Source organism: Micromys minutus (assembly GCF_963924665.1).
Source record: "Micromys minutus genome assembly, chromosome: 11".
NCBI classification, from domain to species: domain Eukaryota; kingdom Metazoa; phylum Chordata; class Mammalia; order Rodentia; family Muridae; genus Micromys; species Micromys minutus.
This window is the reverse complement of record NC_137980.1, coordinates 46,924,460-46,941,302: the sequence shown is the minus strand read 5'-3', so window position 1 is coordinate 46,941,302 and position 16,843 is coordinate 46,924,460. Positions and strand designations below refer to the sequence as shown.

Below are 16,843 nucleotides of genomic sequence, written 5' to 3'. Positions count from 1 at the left end.
AATATTGATTTTTATCAGATGCACAATTTTCAGGAGTTGTCTCTCATCTGTCAGTTGTCTTTTACTCTCTTGAGCAGTGCTTCTCAGCCTTCCTAATGCTGCAGCCCTTCAATACAGTTCCTCATGCTGTGGTGACCCCCAACCATAAAACTATTTCGTTGCTACTTCATAACTGTGGTTTTGCTACTGCTATGAATCACAGTGTAAATATCTGATTACAGGAAATCTGACATTTGACCCCTGTGAAAGGGTCATTTGATCAATAAAGTTGTTGCAACCCACAGGTTGAGAACCATTGCTCTAGAGAATGTCATTTAATGCACAAAAGGTTTTTACCTTTTTTTTTTTTTTTTTTTTTTTATTGTTTAAAGTTAGGGCCTCATTATGTAGACCAGGCTAGCTTGAAACTCACAGTCCTCCCACCTCAGTTTCTTGAATGCCGAGATTACAGGAATGTGCCATCATTTGCTTTTCTTTTTAAATCTGTTTTGGTGTTTTGAGATAGGGTCTTGCTATGTGTCCCAGGCTAGCCTGGAATCCATAATCTTGTCTCTACTTCCTAGGTGCTGGATTCGCGACTTGAGCCACTATGATCAGCTTTTAAACATTGATGCTGACCAATTAATTTTTTTGTTGTCTATGCTTTTGCTATTATAATTAAGAAACCTCTGCCTAACCCAAGGTCTGAAAGGTTTTCACCTGTATTTGTATGTGTGTGTGTGTGTTATCACTTTTGCTTGGCTGATCCATTTATCTCTAATTAGTTTATTCTATTTTCCTTTTGCCTAAGCTGGCCTGAAACTGACTACGTAGGGCAGTCTAGTCTCAAATTTGCAGTAGTCCCTCATCTCCATCTCCCAAGTGCTAGGATTACAGGCATGAGCTACCATACTTGATTAAGTTTATATTGTTTTTAAAGCCTTGATCTACTGTCTGATCTCTATTTGGCTTTGTGTTGAGAATTTCTCACTATATTGTCAGGGCTGGTCTTGAACATGTCAAGGAATTCTCTTGCTTAGGCCTCCTATAGGCATATGCAATCAGATTTGGCTTCTGTGTAATTTTTATGTCTGCTCTTGAAAGTAGACTATTAAAGTATCTAAATGTTTTTATTATTTTTCTTTTAATTCTGTCCATTTTTGCTTTGTGTACTTTTGGACCCGAGTGAGTATGTTAATAACTGCTAAATCTTGTACTAGACCTTTTACCAAAACTTAATAACCTTATGTCATAAATGTTTTATTCAAAGTATTTGGCCTCACCATGATAAAGCCATATTAGCATTCTCTATACTTACTCTTTGTATGACATATCTGAGACAGGAAAGCACAGGAGACACTTTAGTTTGGAGCCCTATTGGTTCAGTTCTGCACATACACATCCTTCTTGTAGTGACGCACTGACAGCCTGTTCCTTCATCTGCATGTGCCATGCACACATACTCTTTTCCAAACAGTGCACCTAACAACCTCAGAACCCTCTCCACACCCCACATATGTCAGTCTACATGTACCCTATCTCTGAATGGCAAGATGCTCTCTCTAGTAACAATCAAATGCAGTTTGTTTCAAGGCTTCTCAGCTCATCCGGGTATGAGAATATAAGGGTTCAATTGGTTTGGGGTGAGTGTGCAGTAAACAAATCTATGTCTTCTAGTAATCTCTTATGGAAAATCCCCCAATGCTCTCTCACGTCTCTGCATAATTGGGTGGACATATGATTAAAATCAAATTCGGTATGGGGAGCGACATGCCAAGAAGAGGAAATGATTATATAACCTATCAAAAAGAGAGCCACTCGGTCGTTCTCTTAGGTGTCTTGTTAGTGACCAGTCTCCTCCTGATGCTTCTGTACATCTGTGTGGTTCCTGGTTTTCTGTTTTTGGATGAGAGATTAAGAACTAAGCAGGATGGTAGTGACACACGCCTTTAATCTTAGCACTTGTGAGGCAGAGGCAGGCAGATCTCTGTCTGAGTTTGAGGCCAGCCTAGTCAATAGAGTGAGTTCCAGAACAGCCAATGCTACATAGAAAAACCCTGTCTTGAAAAACCACACACATACTCCCCCACACAGAGAGAGAGAGAGAGACAGGCAGACAGACAGACAGAGACAGACAGACAGAGACAGAGAGAGAGAACCTGGACCTGGAAACATCTCAGTAAAGACTCTAATTACTGGTCATTTTCTTTCTGTCTTTTACCTTTGACTTCTTTTGTGTCCCTGTATTTAAAGTGAATCCTTACAGACAGTAAATAGATGGTTCCTGTATGGTCTTGGTCTTTAGAACAACTTAATCCATTGACATTGCATGTGACTGCTGACAAAGAAGGAGTATTCCTGCTACCCAGCTATTTTTTTCTGCCTTACTTTGTTTTTATTTTCAAACCCTCCCTCACTGCCTCTTTAGATATTTGCTTTTCTCAGTGTGCTTAGTTTGACTCCTTTCTATTGTGTTATTTTGTTGCTTAACTTGGGGGCCATAACTAACACTCTAACCTTGAAGTAATCCGGACACTGCTCACTTTCTGTGTTATTTAGACCTCTATCATGCTGTTTACTGCAGATTCATTTTCTTGCTGGATTAGCACAGAATTATACTTTTCATGATGTTTGCATTTTAAATCATACAGGGATGATAAAAAAGTTACAGACTAACTAAAAGTATAATGTCACTGGCATTATATTTACCTATAAAATCATCGTTATCATGGTTATTTTTCTTGTGGCATCAAATTGCCATTCATTATTATTTCATTTCTGCACAAAGGCCTCTTGGTAGCGTCTCCAGTAGGACCTCTGTCAGTAAGAACTTTAGCTTTTGTTCATCTGGAAATGACTTAACTGCTTTCCTTTTTCAGAACTTCAGATGGGTCCTTTCTCAACCACTAACCGTACCGAGGATCCCCTGCATGATGAGATATTTTTCTCTAAATTTACTGTTTTGAGTTCACTAAATTCCTTGGATGTGTATGTTCATGGCCTTTCATCTAATTTGCAAAGGTTTCTGTCACTAGATAGTCTTTCTGTTTTTCTCCTAGAATTCCTACAACGCATGTGTCCGTGTTTATCTATGCTCCACAGGCCCCTTTAGCTTCTATTTATTGTCCTTTTTGTTTTCTGTGCCTCTGGGTAATTTCATCATATCTTCAGATCCTCTGCCTTCCTTCTCTGAGCTGCTGCTTAGTCTCTCATAAGCTCTTGTCCCAGCGATCACACTGGTCTCTCTGGAGTGTGTTTACTATGGTTTGTGCCTCTTTAGCTAACACTGTCGTTGGGATGATACATTTTCAACCTGATTTCTCTTCATTCTTCCCATGGTTTCCTGTACTTCACTGAGCAGATTGAAGGCAGATCTGGGATCTTTAACCAATGATCTTTATCCAATCAATGCCTAGACTTCTTCAAGGGAAGTTATATGTCAAACTTTTTTTTTCTGTTAATGTACATACTTTAAGTTTCTTTTTTCTGTTTTGTAATTTTCTGTTGAAAACTGGACCTTCTAAGTATGGTATGTGGTGACTCAAAATTTAATTCTCTTAGCCTACAGAATTGGTAACTTTTGCTCAGTAAGGGCTGGAGCCATCTGTTCTGAGATTTTTCCAAACTTCCTGTCAAGTGTGTACTCTTCATGTGTGGGGTCATTGATGTTTCTGCTGTGTTGTTTCTGTGAGAACATGAGATTCTTTAAGTGTCTGGTTTGCAAAAAGGGAGAAGTACTCTTTAAATACCTAGCGACTAAGAAGACACTTCAGACCATGGGCTTGGGGACAATGACTGGCCTCTATGATTGCAAAAATGCAGCAAGGTCCAAGTTTTGGAGGCAAAGTCATTACTACCCAACGGCAAAAATAAGCCACAGCAGCACCCTGGCCACATTCCGATCTGAAAGGCAAGATGTGTTCACTAGCACAATAATGAAGTAACAACTGCTTTCTCACAGAAAAGAGAACTCTTGTTTGGTAAAAACTCAAGGCTAAGGAATTCTTAGGCCCTAGGGGAAAACTTATCAGTATGTTTTAGTTAGACCACCATGGCAACAAGAGGCCTAATCAAATGGCTGTTCAGGGTGCTAAGAATAAGTGATAGTTGAGTGTTCAGCCCTAAATGGCATGTTTACAGTACCTACTCTAAAGCTCAGGGGTCATCATTAAAGAGAGGACAAAAAGTATAGAAGAGCCAGGGCACACGGCTGTGAAATGCTGATTTTTGAGCCTGGCATGGTCAATGCAGTAATGACCTCCCAGCAGCTATCTTTAAGTGGTGTATATAAGACTGGGCGTAGGAGGCTGGAGAGATGGCTTGGAAGTTAAAATACTCTTGCAGAGGACCTATGTTCTGTTCTCAGCACCCACATGGTAGCACACAACCTGTAACTCTATAACTTGTAACAATCTGTAGCTCTAGTTCCAGGGGATTCAATGCCCTCTTCTGTCATCTAAGGGCATCAGGTATGCATGTGGTACCCATACAGGTACACATACAGGTAAAACATCAATACACATAAAATTAAATTTAATTTTTTAAGTGTGAGGGGTCTGGGTCTATCAATAATCCATGGATCGGGGAAGGATTCACAGGGCCCTGCTGAACTATTGGCAGCTGATGGATTCTGGAGGAGATGTAGCTGTGTGTCCACTGAGAAGCCACTAGGTTTTAAGAGAATCCCACTTAAAACTCAGTGGGTCACCAAAACAGAGGGGCAAGAATTTGAGAGTGGAACTGGAAAGCAGAGTGAGTATCACAGTAACCAATATACTTTATAATGCATAAAATTATCAAAGGACAAATTCAATAAAAGCTTTTTTTAAAGTATAGAGACACTTTCCAAGGGGGTGAGTGCAGGAATGTAGAGGAAGGTAGATCCCTGAAACTCACTGGCCAGCCAGTCTAGTCAGTGAGCTTTAGGTTCAGTGAACAACCTTGCCTCAAAGAATGAAAGAGCAATATAGGAGAGACACCCAATGTGGACCTCTGGCTTCCATACTTAGATGGAAATGTACACTGAAAGAAAGAAATTGGGAGGAGGAAAGAAAGAGAGGGGAGAGAGGGAAAGAAGAATAAGAAAAACAAAGCTACTGTGAGACACTGAAGCCATTCTTCCAATAGTGAGGATGTGGACAGAACTGGGGAGGTCAGTGGCACTATGCATTTACACACCTGACAGGTGACCAGAGACTTGGGCTCCACCAGGTGCTTGTTCCCTATGTGCTTTGCAAAGCTGAGTTTCACCTTAATGGTGGGCATGAAACAGTAAGTTTTTTGGACTGGGAGATAGTTCAGTTAGAAAAGCACTTGCCTTGCAAGCATAAGGGCGTATGTTTACTGCCTAGGTATGTATGACACATACTTGGAATTCCAATGCTGAGGAGGTGGAGATGGGTGGGTCCCTGGAGCTTGATGGCCCACTAGCCTACTGGCCAAGCCCCACATCCCAGCAGAGACTTTGTTTGGAAAGCAAGTAGCATGGCTCCTGAGGAAAGATACCTGGGTGTTGACCTCTTGCCTTCCACAGGCACACACACACCTACATAGAGAGTCAGACTCAGAGGGAGAGGGAGGGGCACACACACCTCCTGGAGGTGCTTACTGGTGGCAACTCTCCCCCCAACTATCGTACTTGGAAATCTCCTTTTCCTTAAATAAGTAGAGCAACAGTATAGTATTTCAAAACAGATGTTGAAAGAAATTAAGACTATTCAGCAAAAGAATAAGCATTCTGTAGATTTTTGTAGAAAATAAGTAGGGATGGGAACTAGGATTTCCTAGGTCAAAGCAAACAACAATGTCCAGGCATTGTTTGCAAACAATGCAACACTGTCCAGAGAACACCACAGGGTTCTCAGGGCTAGAGTGTTGCACTTGGTCAGAGCCCCACACAGAAGTGCCAGTCTCCAGGAACCGCCTTCCAATCCCACAGACATTTTTGTTGCCTCTTCCCTCTGTGACCCAGCTGGACATGCTATCCTTTTAGAGACCCAGTCATTCGGCTCCTGTGACACTCTTCTCTCCAGACTCTTGTTCTAGCTGCTCTGAGTGGGGCATTTCACCAGGAGACAAATGCAAAGAGACAGTGAAGGGTCTGGAATTCATGGACCAAAATTATAGAAAATCAAAATCTATTGATGTGATGTGTTCATAGCTTCACAATCGTGCCTTAAAATAATCAAATGTTACTTCTGAATACCAAAAGACCATCATCCTGAGAAACTGAAAAGCAAAACCTAAGCATTGAATTTCATATTTCTTAAAACAAAGAGATTTTCAATTATAATAAACATTTCTTCTATATCAGCAAAGTCAATAGAAATGTAAGACAAGATTTTCATTAAGAACAAAAATGGGGCTGGAGAGATTGTGTATCAGTTCAAAACACTTGCTACTATTTACAAAAGGTCAATGCTTGATTCCCAGAACCTATACGGCAAGTCAAAAACCACCTGTAACTCCAGTTCCAGAGGATCTGATACCCTCTTCTGACCTTTGTGCGCACCAGGCCCACATACAAATGAGACCATTAAGAGATTCTCCTTTGCTTGCCAATCTGAGGTAAATTTCCTCTGAAGTCCTAATCCTATCTCCATAAGATGGTATCTCTGTGACTCTGATGACATCTTAATCAATAATAAGAAATGGCTAGAAACAGAGGAGTCCCTTTAAGTCCAATATGTTCTTTCCCCTGCATGGATTTAAACCAAAACTCTACCATAAATAAAAACCAGAGGAACCAAAACCAAAAGTCTAATTCTGAGCTTTTACTTGTATGGCTTCTATTGCCAGTTGTCCCTGGCATTCACTCCTCTGCAGTTGGTCTGACTGCCAGGTAGCCTTAGAGGCAGCAGTACCTGCCACCTGTGCCTACTCTGTGACTGTACCCTTCTTCAGATTCAGAGAAAGGCCATGCATAGATCCCATCAGCCCCTTACCGAGTTGACGTCCACACTGGAGATTTGAAGTGTTAAAGGGCTCTGAGCAGGCCTCAGGGACACTTGGCTCCCATGATTCACTGTTCTCAGACAGCTCTGAATAGGCATCACCCAGCACCTTGTGAACTGCCACAGGGTCTCCATTTCCAGGGCCCTGGTCCTCACTGCTTGTATCTGCCACAGCCCGGGTCTCTTCACCCATTTTCTCAGCAAACCACTGCTTGACCTGCTGGGCACTCATCTGGGTCTTGTCGCAGAGGGTCTGCAGGTCCTCCTCACACAACATCTTATGTGTCATGTAATAATCTTGCAGCAGCTCTCGGTTGCCAGGGGCTATGACCAGCAAGCCTGGTGGGAAGTTGCCCCTCTTATAGTCTTCGTACCACTTGAGCTGACCGTTCTTAAGGGCATACCTGCTATCTCCAAACCAGCGTACCACCTCTGGCCGGGGTAGCCCTGTTTGGGCCATGATGGAGTCATAGTCCTGGTTGCTTGGCCACTGTGTTTGAACAAAGAGCTGCCGAAGCAAGTGACGCTGCTGTGCGGTCTTTTTGTAGCTTACTTTGCTTGGTGGCTGTTCTACCAACTTGTTCAAACCATCTTCCTCGGGCTCACAGACACCCATTCCTGGAAGCTCACTCTTGCCACTGGCTTCAGTGACCCGCAGGTTCTTGAGGTTTATTTTGATGGGGCTGACCTTCCGTTCTGCCAAGGTATGGCTAAGAAACATTTCAGGAGAGCCATTTTCCCCAGGGACCCTCAGCTCACTGGCCAACTCTTCATCTCTACCTCTATCCTCCTCAGCGCCCTCCTCCTCCTGAGGCACGTGCCCATCAGCCTTCTTTGTCTCCTCAGCATTCACCTTTTTCCGTCTCTCCGAGAACCAGCCATCAATTTCCCTTCGGGTCATTTTCGTTTCACTTCTTAGGCGGTCCAGCTCCTCCTCGGGCGGAAGTGGGTTTTGTGCAAAGCTGTTCTCCAAGACTCGCAGCTGCTCTGGGGCTCTCTCTTTGTATTTGGTTGGCGTGAAGTCTGGGGTCTGGTGCCAAGATTGTCGTTTGGTGGCAGGGTGACTTATCAGTGAGGTTGCTGTTGGGATACAGGTCACCTCTGGAACTTTAGATGGCAGGGGAAAGGGCACCTCTGGCACAGAGTCAATAAGAACAGAGCCATGCTCTCCAGGCACCATAGCCCTGGTGCCCTTCAGGTTCCGACAGTGATATCTCCGGTCACTGAACCACTTCCGCACCTCTCTGGTACTGAGGCCTGTCACTTTGGTCAGATGCTCTACTTCACTCTGCCCAGGAAACTGGTTCCGACAGAAGCTCCCTTTCAGAGCTGACAGCTGTTCATGGGACTTTTTATTTTTGTAGATGTTTGCATCAAGGAAAGCTTGGGAAGTTATGCTGGGGCATGCTGTGAGGAGTGACTGGGCTGCATTGACAACCTTCACAGCTGATGTTGTATTTGAACACACAGTGTTAACGGGTGCCACAGTTGGCTTGGGAACAGATGCAGTTGTCAGGGGGAGAGATGAGCTTGATGCTTGTAACCCATTGGCCATCAATGGTTGAGTGACCAGCAGGCCCCCTGCTGTGCCCTCAGGCTGTCCCACAGCATGACCTGGGAGAGCAGCCTGGATGAGGTGCTGTACATTGCCAGCACTGGCAACAAGGGGGGTGTTCAGAACTGTGATTGTGGGCTGAGGCACAGACTGGATGACTGTATTGAACATCTTTTTCCTGGCATCTTCAATCTCCTCAGGAGACCAGCTGATTCCCTGCTTCAGCCTCTGGGCTGTGAACCAGATCTTAAGCTGTTCTTCTGGATACTTGGTCACCACAGTCAGATAGCAGAGCTCAGCTTTGGTTGGGTAGGGGAATTTGTGGAAGGAGTTCTTCAGAAAGCTGTTGGAGTCCATAGCTGCATTGTAAGTTGGGATGCTGCTCAGGGGGATCATGACTTTTGGAAGGGCCTTGGATGTAGGCAGGGGTTGGTGGGTGTGGTGCTGGGCATGTACTGGGGGCTGCTGCTGGAGAGAGAGGAACTGTGCTATACCAGCTGGCAACACGGGCACTGTTCCTATCAGGGGCCCATTGGCAGCGTGAGGGGGTTTTGTGGAATTAGCAGATGCCTGACTGACTGGAGCTGCCCCATTGATGAACGTGTGGTCCCCCTCTTTAACCTCTATCTCTCCTGCCAATGGCTTAGGTAAGGCCTCACTGCCAGGCTGATTAGGAGCACTCTCTTTAAGCATATGGATTTTTTTGGCTTCAGCTTTGCCTTTCATTATCTTCATGATTGGAGTCTTGGTAATGATGATTTCCGTCCCTTCAGTAGTAGACTCTCCTGCTAGGACAGATGAGCTAGCACTCTCAGGGACACTCTGCTCCACTACTACATGATTGTCTGGCTTGGTCACATTCCACAAAAAGCTGGCTTCCCCTGAATGACACTTGGCATTATGCAGGGAAAGCCCTTCAGGGGTTTTTGCCAGGAAACTGCACCCTGTACATACAAAATTTGGGTCTTTATTGAAGTCTGTGTGCTCGGAGTTCATATGTCCTACAAAGTGGGTCACATCCTGGGACCTGAAATCACACTCCTTACAGGAATATACATAGCCATTCAAAGTGCTCCGGTGCCCATTTGCCAGGGCAGAGCTATCAGTGCTGCTGGTGTTTGGGGCTGCCTCACTGCTGGCATCGGGTGCCTCTGAGGGAAGATCCTGCTGGGGACCTTCAGGTAGAGGTTCCACAGGCTGAGCCTCTGTGCTGGCACCTGGCAGTACCACGGTTTTAACAGGGATCATGCATGGGGTAGTGGACTTCCTCTTGCTGGCCATGGCGACAATCACTTCGGGTAACCAGCAGGCAAGAAAGCCTTGTAGTACAAATTCCAGCTAATCCATGAGAGCCTGGCAAGTGCTTCTGAAGGCAGTTTTATCAGTTATTTGCAGAAAGCAACTTTTTCTTATTAAACCTGGGGAGAAAGAGAAAAAATATAATGAACTCTTGCAGTCTGTTTTTCAGGTCCCTAGTCACACACCACTGCTTACTTCTATCTGTGAGTCTTTCCACAAGAGGCCGGTGTGCTTCTTTGCTATGAATTGAGAGGCAGGAGCTCCTTGGTAGTTGTCCTGAGAATGAACTTGGATGCTCTGTACCATTTGATAAATTTAAATTATACTTCTTTGTTTATCTCCCTATATCTCTGCATAGCTCAGCTTATAGTAAAGAAAGGGGGAAAGAAGGAAAAACCACCCTTTTTGAGCCTAAAAATTAATTCTGACCAGTTTAGACTGAGAACAAAAGACCCAGTGTAATTCCTGTTTAAACATTTGGACCAACAAGGGTTTTCTTTTCATAGTCTTCCTACATGACAACGCCTCTGTCTCCTTCAGGGCGGTCAGTTTCAGTGTGGATGCAGGCTGGGTGTGTAAGAGCCAAGCCTGCCTTTTCTGCTTGTTGTCCTGCTGCCTGTGTCCCCATTGGGGAAGTTGTAGCTCCTTCCTGTGTCCAGGACACTGTCACTTAGGTGAGCCAAGAATCAGAGGGACCCACAGACCAATTTAGATGCAGCAACTCAAACGTAAGGCCTTGTATTGGATCCATATAGCTGTTCACATGATTGTTTTGTGCTTGTTTGATATTTTTCACTTTTATTTCTGTTAATGCCTTTTTTGTTCTTAAAAACACTGGTAAATCTTTGATCTGTTTGAAATTAAACCGAGAGATTTACTTATATGTAAAATAACTGTAGTAGCTATTCCGTAGGACACCATAGAAGGTGATTTTGCCCTGTGTCTCCTGCCTGCTCATTAACTGAGTCTGGCTTCCTCTTGAGCCTCACTCCTGTCTCTGGTGTGCACTCTTGAAGAGCTTTCTCTTGAGAGTAAAGGACTATTTATATCTATATCATATTTTGTTTTTAAAACTCCAGCTTTTTGAATAAATATACACATCATCATCATTAAATCTCTTTTTAGTAAATATTCAAGCTATAATGAATAATAATATAGTGATTTTAATATTAAAATTAGTATCTGTTTGGATTTGATATAAAATATTAAGAAAATTTAAATATCTTAATTCAGATTCTTAGAAAATAAACAAAATAAGCTTTCTTTTTCCTTTTTGGCTTCTAAATCTAGCTTGATGATCAAGATGATAAAATAAACTGCTATTAAAAAGGCTGTCATATGATAAACAGACATCCAGATCCAATCTAACCATCAGTTACTGCTTCCAGTGCCACCCACCAATGTCAGGGACAAATTTACTGAATTTAATTATAAAGACATTAATGGTAAAGTGAAGTTTAACTGTCCAATAATGTTCTGCAGTGGACTTAACTCTATTGAATTCTGTTCAGTGTTACATGAGCTTCAACTTTACCCATACAGAGTATTTTTTTTCCCTGAGGACAAGTGTACAGAAATAGGTCTATTCGGCAAAAGTACCTTTTTAAAAGTACCTTTAAATAATAGACTTAGCAAATTCTTTGAAGTAAGTGCTTTACAATGCTGAACCTAAGACTGGCCCGCAGTTACAGCCCCTAGTGAGCATATCAGCTTGTTGGGTAAGTCACGAAAGATCTCAAACAGAATAAAAGTTCATGAAGAAAATAACAGATCAACTGGGCTTCACCAAAAGTAAAGCTGGACTTCAAAGGCCACTTTCAAGTGACAAACTGGGGCTGGAGCTGAAGATGGTATTAGAAAGTTCCAGCTGCAGTGCAAAATGGGATTTAAGAACCATCTGTCTGATAAGATGTACCTGGAATATATATGAAGATGTTTTACAACTTAAGAACACTGTCTACTTAAAAACGAGTAAAGGATTTGTTCAGATATTTCCAAGACATACAAATTGTATTTAAAAGTACATTTTAAAGTCTATAACTTTGTCAGTCATGGTGGCCACACCTTCAATCCCAGCATTTGGGAGGCAGAGGCAGGCAGATCTCTTTGAGTTCAAGGCCTGCATAGTCTACATAGTGAGTTCCAGGACAGCCAGAGCTACATAGTGAGACCCTGTCTCAAACAAAACAGAACAAAACAGAAAGTACAGGTATCATTGGTAGCTAAGGAAACAAATCAAAACTACAATGAGATCACTCTGCACCCCAACAGGAGAGATGCAGTCACATAACAGAGAACAATTTCTGATAAGAATGTGGTGAAGTCGGAGCTTTCACTGTTTCTGGTATATGAAATAGTGAAGCTACTTTGAACAAAGAGTTTTTGGCAGTTGCTCAGGAAGCTACTACATACATAGTTACCAAATATGTCCAGTAATTCTACTCCTGGACAGATGCAAAACAGGAGGAAAACATGTGTGTGTGGGGGGGGGATGGGTATCGAGGTGAAGGGAGAAGAGAGGGAGGAAGAGGGGTAGAGGCCAGAAAGTCACAGCCTTAGGTTCTGTAGAAAAGGGTCATCGCTCAGATGTTTAAGTTTATAATTTAAGTGACACTGTTACTTATGTCTACCTGGTATGAGGGTGAATGGTAATGTCCGTAAGCGTCATGCTTGGTGAGGAAAGAGAAAAGAAAGATGCAGAGTCACCAACTGGAAGACACACCACCAGCTAGAAGAGAGCTTGGGATCACCACAAGCCCAGACCACCAGCAGAATTCAGTAGCAGATAATGCAGGACCCTTGCTGCTATGGCATAAATGTAAAAGCACAGGGTCAGTGCTAGTATTTGTGATAAGAACTTGGTTTCACTGAGCAATAGGTAAATAATGCCTCCAGTACTTTACCTACAGAAGCTGAGAAGTGGCCCAAGTAGGGGAAGGTGCATGCGTGCGCATGGGTGGATACACGCATGCGTATGTGCAGGCCTAACACTGACACCAGGCATCTTCTTTGACCACTTTCTACCTTATATTGTGAGGCAGGGTTGCCTCCTGAACCTGGAAACTGTTGTTTGGTTATGTCTGGCTAGCCAGTTTGCTCTAAGGATACTGTCTCTGCCTCATGAATGATGAGATTACAGATAGCAGCCACACCCATCCAGCTTTCATATGGCCTCTGGGGACTTGAACTCTGGTCTTCATGCTTGCATGACAAAGGTTTTACCCACGAATAAGACATTTGAGTAAGATTTATTACTATATTAACACACATAAATCATGAATTTTCCCATATGACAGAAGTGACTGGTTACAGAAATAAAGAAAGGAAAGTCAATTCACATTAATAATCAAAGTTCTAAAACCTTTAACAATAACTACAGAGCTTTAATAAAAACAGACAAAAAGAAATGAAAAGAAAACCTAGTAAGAGCCAGAATGCATTCTTGAAAGTAAAGACTCAGAACTATAATAATATCAAGACTTTCCAGATCAGTGTTTGATTTCAGTGGGATTAAAATCACAGTCAAGATGCCAGCATGTTGATGGTAAAATCTAGGTGGTGAGTATGTGGATACTCCCTTCATCTTTTAGTTTTCCTCTTTGTTTGAAACTTTATTTTTAAAAGTGTTGGAAAGAAATGCCCTAATTTTTTTTTTCATGGAATTTGACAAACTGAACTTGAACTGTCCTTTCAAGAGGAAAGGTAAAAAGCAGCTTTATATATTTGAAACAGAAGAGTGAAAGGAGGCCTGTTTTTGCCAGAAATCAAACTTTAAAACCGAATGATCAAAGAGGCATGATATAAATGAAGGGTCACTGTATGACTATGATAGTCAGCCTTGATGGCTACTTCAAGGGACCAAAGAAGTACCTAAGAGGTTAATAAAGCAAGTAAATCCCTGAGAGTCTGGTGGTATTTCCATAAAAGATTAACTAAGCAAGGAAATGCCATCCCATAGGCAGAGAGAAAAAACATCCAGCAGCAGACAGCCTCTTCTGATGCCTGGCCACAGGATGTGAGCTGCTCTGCTCCTCCACAGCTCCTGGAAGTGGACTGACACCTCTAAACACATGGAGCAAAGTAACTAATGTTTCCTTTTTCTTAAGCTGTTTCTTTCAGACTTTTGTCACAGCACCAGAAAGGCTAACAGATACATTTTATGCACATGGATTTTTATTCTTTTGCTGTTTGACTTTATATGCCTGTGGGTCTCTCTGTGCATGCACATATGTGTGGGGTACCAAAGAGACCAGATGAGGACACTGGATACCCTAGAACTGGAGTTATAGGAAGCTGTGAGCCATGTGATATGAATGATGGGAGCCAACATTGGGTCCTTGGAAAGAACAGCCAACACTCTTAACCACTGACCTATCTCTCCAGGCTCTAAGTTACAGAGTAAATGAGCACTTTTGAGAATCACTGTTCAACAGAATCAAAGGATACCAACTGGTGGTGGCGATTGGTTGAAGAGGCTAGCATTATAAACTACTGCTATAAACATTTAACAAATCCAAGCGTCCAAATCAAGAGACTTGTGAAACATAAAATAAAGCACACACAAGAGGGGGGTCAATGTGCCCTGACAGCACCACTGTTTGGTTAGAAAAAGAAGTCTGACTGTAAGTACACACGAATAAAAGCAACATTACTCCTTAAATCAAGATCCCTCATTGTCTTTTGGGCTGTCAAGTTTCTTGCCTGTACCTGCTTACAAAGAGAAGATGGCAGTACAGGCATCTGTGAAGCTGTAAGCACCAGAGGGTTTGCTCTAAAGCCCTGCTTCCTGTATTTTCCTTTTCTTTAAGAGAATATGGCTACTCATGCTATGATCCCTTCTCAACCAAGCAATAATTAGGTCATCAAAATGATACTGCTGGCTGGGTGTGGTAGCTCACACCTTTAATCCCAGTACAGGTTGTATCTCTGTGAATTACAGGTCAGCCTGGTCTCCAGCCAGACAAAAATATCAGTGCAGAGAAGGTAAAGTGAGCAGAGATCCCTAACTTTTAACCAAGGCATTATTTGATTGATACATCCTAGAAGGAAAATCAGCATGCTCTAATAAAGTGACACTGGATACAGCTACCACACCACAGAGCAGGCCAACACAACACAGACGCCATGGTTTGTTTTTGTGTGCTCTTTTGTATGTTTTGTATTTTTTTGTCCTTTGGACATTTTTTTTTTTTTTGATATTTTTTATACACACACACACACACACACACACACACACACACACACACGGGGTTGGGGGAGGGAGGGAGAGAGATAGAGAGAACAAGAAACTGGGTGGGTAGGGAGGTAGAGAGGTTATGGGAAGAGCTGGGGAGGGGAAAATATAATTAAAAATACATTGTATGAAAATTTGAAAGAATAAAAAGTATTTAAAAAATTATAGTGCTTTAAAATGTGCTTATGTGGCCAGTGAGATGGCTCAGCAAGTAAAAGCATCTGTGCCTGAGCCCTGGTGGCTTCAGTGCGATCCTCAGGACTCACATAGTAGAAAGGCAGCACTTGTCCTCTGACCTCCACATGCAGGCCGTGGTGTCTGCACACCCACTGCAATTTTTGTTTTTGTTTTTTGATAAGATTTATTTTTCATGTATGAATGCTTTGTCTGCTTATGTACAATACAGGATTGAGGCATTGTACGAGCCACCGTGTGGATGCTGAGACTCAAACCTGGGTCCTGTGCATTAACAGCCAGTACTCTTAACCCCTGAGCCATCTTCCCAGCCCCAATTCAAATGTTTTTGGATTTTGTTTTAATGGCAAGCAAGTGAACAGTAACAAGGGGACAGAATTCAGGATTTTACAGTAAGTGTTATGCTCAAAATAAATAAAAATTTCATTTGCAAATGAGCTACATCAGATTTGAATCCTGATTCTAACAAACTAAGAACAAAATGACATTTTTAACAAAACAACATTTTTTAAAACTATCAGGGGAACAAACATGTTGGAATTTTAGTTTATCATCACACGGAAAAACAATAAAAACACCTAAACCCAGTGGTTTAAAGAAAACAACGTCTGTCTCATGATTCTGAGTACCTTAGCTGGAAGGGAAGCTAGAGGCAAGGATATGGCTTCTCTCCTGTATCTGTCACACCCTGGGTGGGATGTTTGGGATAGGACTCACTCTCTTCCTTACATGGCAGCTCAGCCCTTCTCACAGTATGGTAGTAAAGAGTAGTCAGACTCTTGTACAGTGGATGACTTCCAAGAAAAGAAGTTGCCAGCTAACTTATGAGCTAGATTTGGAACTGCCAGTATTATTTCTGACATACTCCACAGGTCAAAATTAAGCTATAAGGCCAATCCCAATTAAAGGGAATGGAAAACAGATTTCCCCGCCTGGACCAGGGATTTCCTATACTAGGAGCAATGGTATTGTTTTTTTGTTTTGTTTTAGCCTACCTACCAAAAATGGACATTATATAGCATTAAAGAATTACTTAATATTTTTGTATTTAATATTAGCATTTCAATTATGTCAAAATAAAAGTCCCAAATTGGTTAGTATGATACACAGAAATATTTATGAACAAAACAACTCATAATATAGAAATTTACTGGAGTAAGAATCACAAGAAAAATGGGGACTGGGTAACAAATAAAAAAATCTGACCATTCTACTATATATCTCTCATACTTTTTCATAAAAAAAAAACCAAAATCTGACATGAGAGCGTATGATAAAGCCTTTATAGCAACTTCTAAAAAAGTGTTTTTTTTAATGTTTAATCTTTCCTTTCTTGGAAATTACTAACTTTGGCCATGACAACCAGATACTGCCACCCACCTTCCTACTGCCCAAGCCAGCCTTTAAAAGACTATCTTTCTGGGAATTTTCCACACCACCAAGAAAACCAAGTTAAACATCAATTCTGCCACTGAAAAGACTTGGAATCCTATCTTTCCCAGCCCTTCCTCAATGCCCCTAGGGGATTACTAATGCTCCCACCCTCTCTTAACACAGAGAAGCCACTACGCAAGGAGGAGGACAGGATATGCCCATCACAGCAGATCTTCATCCTAAACCCATTTTCCC

General features: G+C 42.2%; 1 protein-coding gene across 1 annotated transcript in view; it reads right to left on the bottom strand.

Moving 5' to 3' along the window:
- The window catches only part of ZHX3 (zinc fingers and homeoboxes 3), a 99,268-nt gene that overhangs the window by 7,538 nt on the left and 74,887 nt on the right, over positions 1-16,843 (bottom strand). Inside the window, exon 3 of the mRNA XM_080925643.1 lies at positions 6,924-9,905. Coding sequence (XP_080781769.1) covers positions 6,924-9,768 — 2,845 coding nt within the window. The 5' untranslated portion in view covers positions 9,769-9,905. The remainder of the gene's footprint in view (positions 1-6,923; positions 9,906-16,843) is intronic.